At 42.7% G+C, this 13342-nt stretch overlaps 2 protein-coding genes across 3 annotated transcripts in view; both read right to left on the bottom strand.

Annotated features, from left to right (window-relative positions):
* The window catches only part of tmcc3 (transmembrane and coiled-coil domain family 3), a 32386-nt gene extending 23756 nt beyond the window's left edge, over window positions 1–8630 (bottom strand). For both annotated transcript variants that reach the window (XR_009920097.1, XM_062382800.1), the window contains exon 1: window positions 8232–8630. Coding sequence is in view for 1 of the 2 variants with exons in the window: in XM_062382800.1 (XP_062238784.1) it covers window positions 8232–8276 (45 nt within the window). In the remaining variant the exon portion in view is untranslated. The remainder of the gene's footprint in view (window positions 1–8231) is intronic.
* Window positions 8631–11531: 2901 nt separating this feature from the next.
* ndufa12 (NADH:ubiquinone oxidoreductase subunit A12) lies at window positions 11532–12799 on the bottom strand. The gene is made up of 4 exons (XM_062382784.1): window positions 12664–12799; window positions 12240–12325; window positions 12032–12119; window positions 11532–11811 (listed from the first exon to the last, which is right to left on the bottom strand). The coding sequence occupies exons 1-4, from the start codon at window positions 12750–12752 to the stop codon at window positions 11631–11633; spliced, it is 444 nt and encodes a 147-aa protein (XP_062238768.1). The 5' UTR covers window positions 12753–12799; the 3' UTR covers window positions 11532–11630.
* Window positions 12800–13342: the final 543 nt, after the last annotated feature.

Genomic DNA, 13342 nt, shown 5'->3' with positions numbered 1-13342 from the left:
ACACAGCACAAGAGAACTGATTAAAATGGACACTCCACTGGTCTTACAACAGCTTGAGCAATAAGATGATGTAAAAATCACATGTACATTTGAGTGTGCCACGTCCACACTGTTTATCTTAAGACTCCATTGTTCCCTGTCCCCACCAGCGGTTTGTGTTCTTTACAGACTTCCTCCCGCGCTTCCTGTCTGCGTCTCAGCCGTGACATCACTCCACTCAGGGGATACTGATACTGGTGCGTTTATAGGTGGGGCTCCGGATTTGTTTTAGGTGAGGACAAAGTTCACGTCGTGCTGGCCAAGGCTCCCGGAATGTACGAGGGAGATTGGAACGTCGGGAGGGGATTCCATGATGTTTTGATGAAGGGGGGGGGGGGGGGGGGCGTTCCAGAGGGATTGTGGGATATTTAGAAGGCGAATAGGAACATTCTGTAGGGGTTATGGAATGTTTAGGTCAGGGGTGGGTCCGGATGTTCTTGGTGGGATTTTGGAAAGTTGAAGGGAGGATCACATAAACTCTGATGATGTTCCTTTTGTGCGTTACACAATGTGCAAATAGTTTTTTTAGGCTCCACTGACTAATATTCATGTATTTGCAATAATAATATAACTATAATGTCACTCAGACGGATGCACCCACAAAGAAATGACAGACAGAAATGACCTAACTTTACAGCTCACCACAGCTCCACAGACCATTTGACCATGTCTCAGCACATTGTTTCATTTTAAGGTTATTTTTATAGCTTCTTCTTCTTTTTTTATGGCTTGAGTGGACAAAAACTAACAAACAAAGTCTGAAGCTGCAAAAAATGCTTTAAAATCACATCACGAATAATTTAATAGTTCTGTAGCGGAACATCTGACGTCAGTGCAACTACAGCACCGGGGGAAAAACAGGAAAACTCATGATGAAATGCAACGCAACACAATAACCTTGAATTAGCAAAGATATTGTTTCGAAGCTATGCCTGTGTTGTTGATGTTGCATTGAAGTACAATATGTTGGAGATATTTCTAATAAATCTGTCCACATAGTTTCTAAAAAAAAAAGGAGAAGATACAGATAAGAAGCGTCCACATGTCCTCATATCCTCAGTTGGTGCACTGGAGTCCCATTCAATTTAATCAAGCTGCAGAAAATTGTACACACTTGTAGTCATCAGTTCAAAAACCAATCAATCAATCAAATGTTATTTAAATGACCCATATTCACACATCACAGTTTGTCTCATCAGGCTTCACACGATGCAACTTCCTCTTTTCTTAAACCTCAACATAAGAGAAGGAAACTAACCACAATTGCCAATGATAAAAGTGTAGCTGAGAAGACACGTTGTGTAGCTGGGCAATCTGGTTGTAATCATAAACCACGATCAGCTGCCACCGGGATCACGATCCACCCTCACGTGACCAAATGTTTTTTTTGCGTAATCTCCCTTGAAAACAAACTTGCAAACCCACAATCAAACTGTTTGAGTCACTCCAGCTGATTTTAATGCTGCTAGATTATGTCATTCGATACCTGTAACCACCTCCAGTGTTTAAACTCATTACGTCCCTGCCAGTCAAATTAAGGTCAGAGCTGATATCAAATTATCATATCTCTCCCTCTGTGTAAGTGACTTCATTGACTGCCTATGTGAGAAAACAGGTGACAATTGACACGCAGCTGTTTTAACCCGGTTGAGTCTCTGAGTCAGACAGGAAGTTGAAAGTCTCCAGAGCAGAGACTGGATGTCCCCGGCGTCGTCTCCCTGTGAGAAGAGCCGTCTCTCTGCTTCCTCATTTCTTCTAATATCTCATTTCCACTCCAGCAGACACACGCCCACTCTCTTTCTGTGGATGTAATAAAAACTGTCCAGTGGACTCGTGTTGCAGGGATGAGATTAAAACTATAGAGGAGATTGTATTTAATTAATCTCGCACGCCTTTTCTCAGACAGGGAATGAACCTGGTAACTTGAGGAGCTCCAGAGACATTAAAGAGACTATGTTGACACCAATCTACTGCCTTGATAATGTCCCTGTCCACGATGTGATGCACTAATGTGTTTATAATGTGACACTCGGGGCTCAGAGGCAAAATGCTGCAGTGCTGTAATGCGTTGTTTACTTGTCGCATCAACCAGAGCAAAGTGAAAACAACATCCCTTCAGTCAGAATCCATTGAGCAGCGAGACATGTGAACGTCCTTTGGGCTCAGTAACTGGTGCAGAGAAGTTATAGTGGGTTATAGTGGGAACATAGCCCCCACAGAACCCCCATCACACCTTTCATCACACCTCGTCTTCGTCTTTCTGTGCCTGCGTGTCACCTGTCCTCATATCACACTCTTGGCTTTTTTTTATCCGTCAACCTCCCTTCTCCCCCTTTTTATTAATATTACAAGTTGATGCTCTCCGTGCCAGCAATTACATTTTCTTTCATGATGCCCCCCTCCTCCCCCCCCCCTTTCCCTTCTTGGAAGATAATTTCCCAGCCTCGTAGCTTTTATCTCTCTTGCTGCACCTTAGCATTTCATATTCAGTGACCCCTTCTAATGACGTAGCCTCTCCTCTGTCAGCAAGCTCCTGATCTTTTTCTCCCTTAAAAACGATAATATAATCCGTTGGGATCTTGCAGCCAAAAATGATGGAGCCTTGAGCTAAATCCGGTCTAAATAAATGGTCTTTCCATCTATTGATGCTGATAAGCCCCATTAGGCTCGATAGTGGACAAGTAATGATCCCTATACGTGCACGAGAACACCAACAAGCGGCGACGCGAGGGGATGGAGAGCACGAGGGAGGAGGCTGCTGCTGCTGTGGCTGCCGGTTGGCAACGCTGACAGTGATTAATCAGTCTGAGCTTCACCAGGCAGACGTGATAAGAAATGAACTCCAGCAGCCGGGTCAGATACGACAGGGAAGTCCAACGGAGACTGGAACGAAGAAGCTTTATGAATCACAAGAGGCACATCTGTTTGGTGCTTCACTCATAAAACCCACAGTAGGTGACCTGGTTATTTATTTCTCTCAGTGCATCAGAAATATAAGTATCAACTTTAATTTAGTTGATACTTTGTTAATATTATAAATTCCACTGTAGGCGGAAAATGTCCATAGAGTGTCTCTGACATCTCATGCACCTCCTCCTCCGGAGAAAAAGTTTGTTGCCTCTTCGTCTCTCTCTCTCTGCACCTCAAAAGCAACTCTTTCAAACAAACTAACATCAGTCCTCCTCCTCCCCCTCCTCCTCCCCCTCCTCCTCCTCCTCATGCTCCCTGAGCTCTTTCAGCCTCGATAATAGCATTTCTTCAGGGAGGACTATGGTTCCTTGCTTTCCAGCCGTGCCTTTTGTCCAAGCCTAGCAGGGGGACTAAATCAATGGGGCACTTGAATGGACTTGCTGTGAATGGAAAAGGTTTGGCAGTTGTTTTTATTGCGCTCCGGCGGTGGATTTAGGCAGAGAGGAGATGAAGCTCCGCAGCAGACAGATGCAGCTCTGTCAAGGTGAATAACACGGCCACAAAATACCCTGCTGTAGTTTTTACTGCTGTTGGCAGTGGTGGTACTGATGGAAGAAGACTGAAGCCTGAATGGGTAGAAAAGACACAAGGGGGGGGGGGGGGGGGGGGGGGGGGCTGTAGCCGGGAGGTTTGAGGCCCCAGGTTATAAATTCCCACTTGGGAATGTGAGTCAGTATTTCTCCCTTAAAAACTACATGAAAACAGGATGACCTGAACATTCAAAGTTAAATATGTGACATCATTATGTCAAAGAGGCTTATTATCCACATTTGTAGCCTAAATTCATCAGGTCTCACAAACAGGATCAGGCTGCAGATGAGGGCACTGGGTTATTATCTGCTGGAATTTGAGGACTTGAGCAACTTGGACGCTTTTTACATTTCAAGATTAAAACCAACAAGATTTTAGATAGATATATAGATAGATAGATAGATAGATAGATAGATAGATAGATAGATAGATAGATAGATAGATAGATAGATAGATAGATAGATAGATAGATAGATAGATAGATAGATAGATAGATAGATAGATAGATAGATAGATAGATAGATAGATAGATAGATAGATAGATGGATAGATAGATAGATAGATAGATGATAGATCGATGGATAGATAGATGGATAGATAGATAGATGGATAGATGGATATATAGACAGATGGATAGATGGATAGATAGATAAATAGATGGATAGATAGATGGATAGATAGATAGATAGATAGATGGATAGATAGATAGATAGATAGATAGATAGATAGATAGATAGATAGATAGATAGATAGATAGATAGATAGATAGATAGATAGATAGATAGATAGATAGATAGATAGATAGATAGATAGATAGATAGATAGATAGATAGATAGATAGATAGATAGATAGAAAGATAGATAGATAGATAGATAGATAGATAGATAGATAGATAGATAGATAGATAGATAGATAGATAGATAGATAGATAGATAGATAGATAGATAGATCTTCAGGCCTTGACCTCTCACCTCATGAAGATTATATTAACCTACAACATCATTAAAACATTGCTGTATTACCATGTGAGGCTCTCTGGACCATCAGAATGTACGACTGCTTGCATAAAGGATGGAGCCGCCTCACTCAGGGCACCAGAGGCCGTTTGAAATAAATATCTAAGGGGTCAGACTTTCAAAGCATGTGGGGGCTCGAGCCACGCTTTCATGTGTCATCCATCCGCATGCCCCCTACGTCAGAGCCAACCCTGCAGCAGCAGCTCGTGACATTTCATTTCCTTTGTCTTTTCCCTGAGTGGTTTGAGGTCCCTTTAGAGAATGTTTTAGTTTGTGGATTAAATGACACCTGCTGCGAAAGCTGTGGGCGAAGAGGGAAAGAGAGTTTAAGGGAGAGAGAAAACACAGAGGTGAGACATTAAAGGTCCGACAGAGATGAAAAAGAAGATGTTTCAACTAGCTGGTTTGAGACAAGCTCCATTATTAATGTGTCAGAATACAGACAAATTAATTATGATCATTTACAGCTGGACGAGTCAGGGCTTGTACTCGTATGTAAGTCTCATTTTCCAATCCATTACTAGTGAGAAAGAGCAATATGCACAATACTAACTAGGTGTTAGCTAGCTAGCGTCTTTTCTGGCTCGCTAACCACAGCTACATCAACAAAATAAAACTCAAAATATATACTGGATTATTTTATTTCTTGTGTAAATATAAATCTCAAATCTATCCGTTGCCATTGGCTTGATCTGCCGACTTCACTAAGAGAAAACACTGAACCTGTGTTTACGGTACAGAGCCTGTTTACCCTGCTGGAGCAGGTGTCTGCAGGCTGAGGACACAGACAAGGTTAAATGTTAATGAAGCTGAGTCAGAAAAGTCAGGTTTAAATAAAACCTTCAGACCTGCAATGAGCTTATTCACACAAACAGGGTGCATTTATTTTTGTGTTCTACACTTACCAAAAATACACACACACACTGCAGCTGATAATAATAATGCAGCTAATGTAGGTAAAGTGGAAGAAACAACTTTGGTTTAGAATGAAAGATTATTCTTATTATTATATATATTATAGGTGATTAAATAAAGTTCGATTGACAGGGATTTATAATATTTATCTTTCTGAAAAAACAATCCTCGACTCAGCAACATGAAGGTGGTGATAATAGATGTGAGACACAATCTGTGTTTTACTTCTCACATGCACAGAGACTCAAGTTAATATCTGTCAGAGCTGAAGCCTGATGGTCACTACAGAAGGGCGGCTAGCATCATCTCTTACTGCCAGGGTGACAAATTGAATGGTCCATGTATAACCAACCTGATGAGAAATTGATGGAAACAGCATTGACATCTTTTATGAATGTGTGTTTGTGTGTGTGTGTGTGACAGACACCTGGTCGTGATTGAATGTCACCGTCCTCATCAGGGGAATTAAACACACACACACGTAGCTCCTGTCTAATCAGTGTGCGAGAGGCCATGTGGTTAATGAAGTTGTGACTCCTGTCAAGATGCCAGTGAAGGATGTGCAGAGTTTTCCATAATGAATGTTGTTATTATTGAAATGATAAATCAACCAAAGAGCCTAAGAGGAGAATTCAATTAAACAAACACCTACTGGTTCCTGCTTTGAAAGTGTGAGAATCTTCTCTTTCAGATCATTCTAATTAGAATAATTTGAATATCACAGTTTGATGGTTTCCGTTGAACAATACGAGCTATTTAAAGATGAGCTGTAAGTTGTTCAATCAGGTTCAACCCGGGGTTGTACTGGAAATAATTGCACTTCCTCTCTGAGTCATAACTCAATTCTCAACACTGAAAAAAATAGCCATGGGTAAATCTACACTCTTGGATTATTTGCAATCCGTCCCCGTGGTTTTGCAATCAGCGCCTGAGGGCAGTGGGTAGAACACACAGTTCACAATCTCTTACACTGAGTTTGACTGACTCTGCCAGAGGATATCTTTTATTTTTCATCTGCATCGTTTGCAAGAAACAGAAATCTGCTTCTGTGACGGAAAGAAAGCTGCTCCTCATCGCCGCAGAACTAATTCACATGTCTATTGAAATTGTATATTGCAGGACCTGCATTGTATAGATTGCTAGGTAAGAGATATTCTGATGAATCTGCTGGAATAAATGGCACATGAATGATGGGAGAGCCTGGTTGTACCAAACCCAGTAAATTAAACAGGTGACAAATGAAAGTGCCCTTCACGCTGAGAACCAGAAACAAAACGAGGCTGCAGCCGAGCCTCTAGCTCCGTGAGGCTGAGCTCTGAGCCAAATGCAGCTGGAATATCATCCATTTACAGGAACGTGGTCATAAACCACACTAATGGACACTTTTTAAAATCGTGACCAAGGTCGCAACAATTCATGCTGGAGGAGGAAGTAAATGTCACAAAGTTTCAAGGCAGCTGATGAAGAAGTTGATAAAAAAGTTCATTTAAGGGGACAAAATCGAGCGAATGTCCTCACACAGAGTGCACGTGAGGACAAACGCACAAAACAACACACAACCACCACCGCAATGAGCAGAAAAAAAACTGATGTTGTTGACACACGTTGCACTGTGATGTCCTCGGAGATATCACCTCTGTTGTGGGAGAAACACCACTTAATGAGAGAGCAGACCGGGGGGGGGGGGGTGGATGAAAGCAGGCTGTGAGTCAAGGTCTTGAATTATCGGAGACAGTGATGGTCTCCATGGTAAACACATGGAAGCAGAGTTCACAGTTCCAGGGAGCACCCACGTCTCTAAAGATGCAGACAGAGGATGTAACGACACATCGTGGCTGCAGGAGCTGTGAAAACACGATTGTGTTGCTGCTGCACATCTTTTCTGCAGAGCTGAGACCTTGAAGAGGCTGAAAAAACACTGAGGAGCGATAAAAAATGTCCTGCGTCTTCTTCCTTTTTTTGTTTCCTTGTTTATTTGCTGGCAGGAAGAGCCCCATTATACCGGAGGGCTTACATAACATGCTGTTTAGCAGCATTTTGCTGTGCACATACTGGCAGACGCAGAGACGTGCAGCGTCAGCACATTACGCACACAGACACTGGCTAGGGACCGGCCCAGGGATGCTTCTCTTTCAGACACATGACCCGGGCGGCTGAGACAGAGACGGACAGGAGGGGCACGACCTCCTGCTCGAGCGCTGGGCCGCAGAGAAACTCCAGGGATGTTGTAGATGATACAAAGCTCTGTGCAGTGTTAGAGCCTGTCCCTGATCTATGGCTTGATGTAGACATTCCTCAGGCGTTACTCAAGCAGCTGAGGACAATTACACATTTCCCATAAGAGAGGAAGACGTGCTGAGACTTGTCTTACTCAACTGTAACAGATCATGCAATAACAACAACAAACTTAAGTTAAATAACATGAAGACAACTGTATGGAATCAACTCTTTCATGCTTAAAACCCTTAAAAATCCATTATCTTCTGACAGAAAGCTGCACAGAGAATTCCAGGGTTTGACAATTTACAGTCTTGGTTTGTAACAGAGCGCATTTCAGTGATAAATCCACTTTCTCTGTGTTACGCTGATGTAACCCGAGTGAACGCAGGGTTCACAAGGGTAATAATTCACAGCTGATTACATCTGAAGACTGACTTCATCTTTTCATTCATGCAGAACAGCTCAAAAAACACCGAGCAGAAACGAACACCGACAGCAGGGAGACAGATTCTGGATCAGAACAAGTGCAAACGCTGTACCTCCGTCACGTAGATGAGTGGAACAGCGCTGTGGTTCTTCCTCATGCCTCCTCTTCCTCACCGCCTGAGGTCAAAGTGCATGTCACAGCAGCTCCAGAGGACCCCTGCATATCAGAGAGCTGTGTGTGTGTGTGTGTGTGTGTGTCTCTGGAGGGAAAGGACTTCCCTCTGAGGGGGAGGAGTGTGTGTGTGTGTGTGTGTGGGTGTTTGTGTGTGTGTTTGTTATTGTGAAATGTTTTCTCTTCCTGTTTCTGCAGCTATCACTCACTCGAATCCCAACTTGCTTGAGCACTGCCTCATCCCGAGCTGCGTTCCTGACAGCCAGCGTCCTCACACACTCTGCCCTGCTGGGGAAGGACCACCTTAAAAGGCAAGAAGCAGCCAGGAGGAGGTATTTACTCAGATCCCTATTCTGCCACCCTCCACCGGCTCGGGGCGGGCACACGTCTGACAGCAACCTTTACTGCCTATCATGGGTGGAGAGGACTGTGGAGGGGCGGTGGGAGGGGGGGGGGGGTGTCAGGGAATAAAGGAGTGTGGGAATTTTGAGTTAGTGCAGGAATCTCCTGCCAGACCCGAGCCCTGAGGGGTGAACGCTCTCTACAGGATGGATACAGTGACAGCTCTTCAAGTCTGTGGAGCCAGATAACAGCCTGTGTGTGTGTGTGTTAGTGTCTGTGTGTGTGTGTGGCTGGACTCTGCACCCCCTCCCACTCCTGCTCAAAGACCTTCTTTATGAGTGGGAGTGTTGCTCCTTGTCGAGCAGACGACTCACAGGATAATAAACAGGTGCGGTTTCGTCCGGAACTAACAAAACATTTATTCAACGGATAAATGTTTTGTTTGTATATGTCTTTTCCCTCTGTGCCTCACTTTAGGTTTCTCTCCCTTTTGTGTGCAGAAACACACACGTGTTAAATGAACAGAAATGGGAAGTTGACATTTCTGCAGCTTGGTTCCCCCAGGCCCCAAAAGTCCTTTAAAAACGGTCCAGTGTGTAAATACTCATTAAGGATCTCAGACGCTCCTGCAGGAGTCAAAGCTGTGCCAAGGGAGGAAGTCTGGCATTAATGATGCAAGAGGAGAGGAAGAGGAGGGAGAGAGGGATGTAGGTTCAGAGGAGGAGGGAGAGAGGGATGGAGGCTCAGAGGAGGAGGAGGACAGTCAGTAGATATGACAGTTGGCAGGGGGGGGAGCCGCAGAGGTCCAGACAGAGGAGCGTGTCTCGACTTCAAGACTCTTCAGTCTGTTTCTGGTGTCCAGCTGGCACCACCACCAGCAGCAGAAGCATTTACTGCTAGATCAGCAATTACAAGAGGGATTATCTGCTCCATTTGCAGTTGATGAATCAGACGCTGGCTCTCAGCTTATGCAGGATGAAGGCAGAGCATCCGTCCAATGGGAATTTGACTTCAGGTTATTGGGAACGTCAGCCACAGTTCCGGTTTACTGTCGACAGTCTGACCCAGCTCATTGATTTTGATAAATAATTTCAGGTTCTTTGTCTGGTTTCCATTCTGAGCAGGAACAGTCTCCTGTGGTTTCTAAATAAAGACCAGAGAGGCTTGTTGTTCTGAAAACGCTGAGTCAAGAGGACGCCAGAGGCCCTGAGAGCCTCCTCAGCCTGTGTGATGCAGCCGAGGTGACAGAGCTGCCTCTTGGATGCAAATCAAAAGGAACGACGCCCCCTCTTGGATACGAAACACTCACACACACACACTCACACTCACACAGAGGGGAACTCACATTCAGCTGACTTTCCTCTTCTTCTTCTTTTTTCTCTTCTTCTTCGTCTGCCTCCTCCTCTAAACTGTCCTCTCGAGGAGAAAGGAAGGAAACTGTGAGTTTCCTCATTGAACTGATCCGGATCCCTGAAACCAGAAGAACCAGCAAATCACTAATGTCATTTAACTATAATGTCATATTCACATAAGTTTAATGAATTATTGGCAAGTAAAAGAAGAAGTTTTCAAATTCTACAAAATAAAAGATATTTTTCCGCATAAACTCAGTTTTCTTATTTTTTACTCTCTCAGTTTTAGTCCAGTGGAACCGAACGCAGGGTTCAGGCTCCTGCAAAGAGTCACCTGATGAATCCAAGAGGTTTTCACATGATTAATGTGAGATCTGACACACACATTACATTTAATTAATAACCTTACTTTGTTAATTAAATGCTAGATATTTATTTGACCTGTCTAGGCCTAAGAAATTAATTAAATGGAACCAACTGATTAAGTTTTGGTGGAAGTGATATAACTCCTAGAAACTAGACTCTGTTTTATATGAGAGATACACGACAAAAAAGATTGTTCAAAACCACAGTTTTAATTATTGTATTTTATCTATGTATAATAACGTATTTATTTAGTTACTCAGGATTAATTATAGCTGCAAAAAATTCACAGTATCCATCTGAAATGCAGTAGAAATACAATAGTAACTACAATGTTTCCTAGAACCCTAAATATCTAAGTTTAGTGTTCAAAAAGTGGAAATAAAACCGAGCACAAACCTCTGAGTAGTCAGTCCTACATGAGAGTTCTGGTCCTGGCTGGAGTTTCACAGAGACTGAGTCATGAGTGTGTGGGTGTGTGTGTGACTATTTGGAGTCTGGTCACTTCCACACACACTCGTCAGCTCTGCAGAATCTCATCGCACCTCAGTGAGAAATGCTGCATGTTGCAACTTCCCCTCAGCTCAGCATAATCCTGCAGATTAACATGCAACAGAGACACGGGGCAGTAGAGTGACTGAGACACAAACCACTGGACTCAGTGCACCGGTACTGAAAACACACCATGTACGTGGTCTAAATGCTGTTTGTGATGATTATCAGGCTGAGTCTATAAAGAAGAATTCACTGTTACTGCAATTACACAACAATTAGACGATCAGCCAATCAATTCGATTCCACAGAACAACTGGAAAACACGAAATAAGTCAAAAAGCAGTTTGTGAACACAGATTGCAAATAGTCTGAATAATGGATTCATTTCCACAGCTGCCTTCTCCCCTTGGAAATCTCCCCCCTAAACGAATCAGAGGCTGAACTGTTCAGCTTTAAAACATTAATTTAAACCCAACTCTTCAGAAGCTTTAAAGTTGTACTGTGACCGTGTATTTAATATTTTTTAGTTGATTCCATTTGGCTGCAGAGGTTGATCAGAAACAAGAATATAATATTTTTGCAGCTTGGCAGAAGATTCCTAACATGTCAGATATTGGAGCTTCATCCACCACGAATCAATTCTCCACCTCTGGGGCTTACAAAGCTTCATGTAAGAACTGCAACACTCATTTCAAACATTTGCGTAGAGATTTTATTCAGGACATGTTGGATACAGAGGCAGGAAACCATTAATTTACAGAGTGGATAATGCTACGTGCATTGGGAGGTCACTGGGCTTCAGCTTTGGGTGGAACCCACTCGTGGACCTTCTTGCGGGTGGTGGAGTACGGAACGTACTGCTGCGCGCTGCCACTCACGTTGAACTGGTGGACCTCAGCCAGGAACTTCTTGGGCTCCGGTGGGTGCGTGGTGGGGGGGTCGTCTGTCATACAGTGCAGCCAGCGATGCCTAAAGAACAAAGATTAGATTTTATTGATCCTGAGATTCAAACCCCTGTTACGTATGAGGAGGTTTCATAAACCTGATGACTTCTGTGGATGATTTCAGAAATTTACATGATTCAAACTAGATTAGAAATAAAGTTATTGTCTTTCCTGATAAAGTAATTGTTGAATATTCAGCTAATGTTGTTTTTTGTATTATTTTCACAATGAAACACGGATCGTACCATTCCGCAGGCACCATGCTGCCGTCCACCTCCCACATGGTGTTCTTTCCGTTCATCTCTGTGGTGTAGAGCACCCAGCGATGTCGCCCTAAAACAACAACAACAACAAGCAATATCTTTAGAACTGATTTGCAAAAACAAATGTTTGTAAAAATTATAACATGACAAAGAACCAAAGAATGTAGTTGTTTAGGGAAAATCCACTCACCAAAGAAATAGTGCTTATTGTCCTCAAAGTATTTGTTTCCATATTTATCGACACCGATCAGGGCTCCGGTCTTCACATCATTCGCTCTGCAGACAAAACAATAACAATAATAATGTTAGCTGTCCCAACACAGACAATTCACTCATCTATTTATTAACAGATTCAGCCAAGCAAATAGAAAACTTTCTGAAACACAACTTGTGACCAGAATAAATCAGAGGCGACTAATGTTTTGAATGTTTATCTCAGACTAGATATTGTTGTTGTTTATAAAGACCTTAACCAGCTGTTTCTGGTTGAGTTAGCTGTCAACATGCTAACTTAGCTCAGCTGACTAAAGGAGATAAAACAAGATAAAACCAAGTCACGCTTCTGTTTCCTGTTTGTTATAAAGTTTCTGACAGACTCGTGTCACTGAACTCACCTGAAAAATTGCACGAGAAGACCTTTCAGTCCCCCGTGACCTCCTATTTGTCCCAAAGCCCTTCGGACGACGTTCAGATACTCCGCCATCTTCACACGGACGAGTTACCGGGGCGGACTGTGCGCTGGCATACAAAGTCCGGGTCATACGCGGACCAAGGAGGAACATAGTTCCGAGTTAAAAACTAATAACTTCCGTTTAAAATCATACACTGTATTACAAAATATTGAATAATATGATAATTGTAATCATTTAAAATTATTTTACATTGATTAGAACTGCTTCTATTTGATAATTATCACAAAAGATCCAATTAACCATATTTAATAATAAAAGTATAACCTTTAGTCCTACACTGTCTGACCTGTTTTCACAAACCTTTCTGAATCATCAAACATCAATTTAAAAACATCCTTACCGTTTGTTATTTTATAAAATATATTTGATGTGTAATTAATGTATATCTACACGTTTATCACATATTAAGGCCATCTGCTTCATAATTTATGTTCTTGTGTTACTTGTACATGTACAAGTAAATGTGTACATGTACATGGAAGCCTGTGTATTATAACTACATCTTTAACACTAGAGTTTCTCAGAGTGCAAACCTTCCTCTCTCCACTGCCCCTGAACTCAAACACAGTCCAGTGTTCCTGCTGAGGGAATTTAAATCATG

This window comes from Platichthys flesus, chromosome 23, assembly GCF_949316205.1.
Source record: "Platichthys flesus chromosome 23, fPlaFle2.1, whole genome shotgun sequence".
Taxonomy (NCBI): domain Eukaryota; kingdom Metazoa; phylum Chordata; class Actinopteri; order Pleuronectiformes; family Pleuronectidae; genus Platichthys; species Platichthys flesus.
The sequence above is the reverse complement of the archived record's forward strand: the minus strand, read 5'-3'. Positions and strand labels throughout refer to the sequence as shown.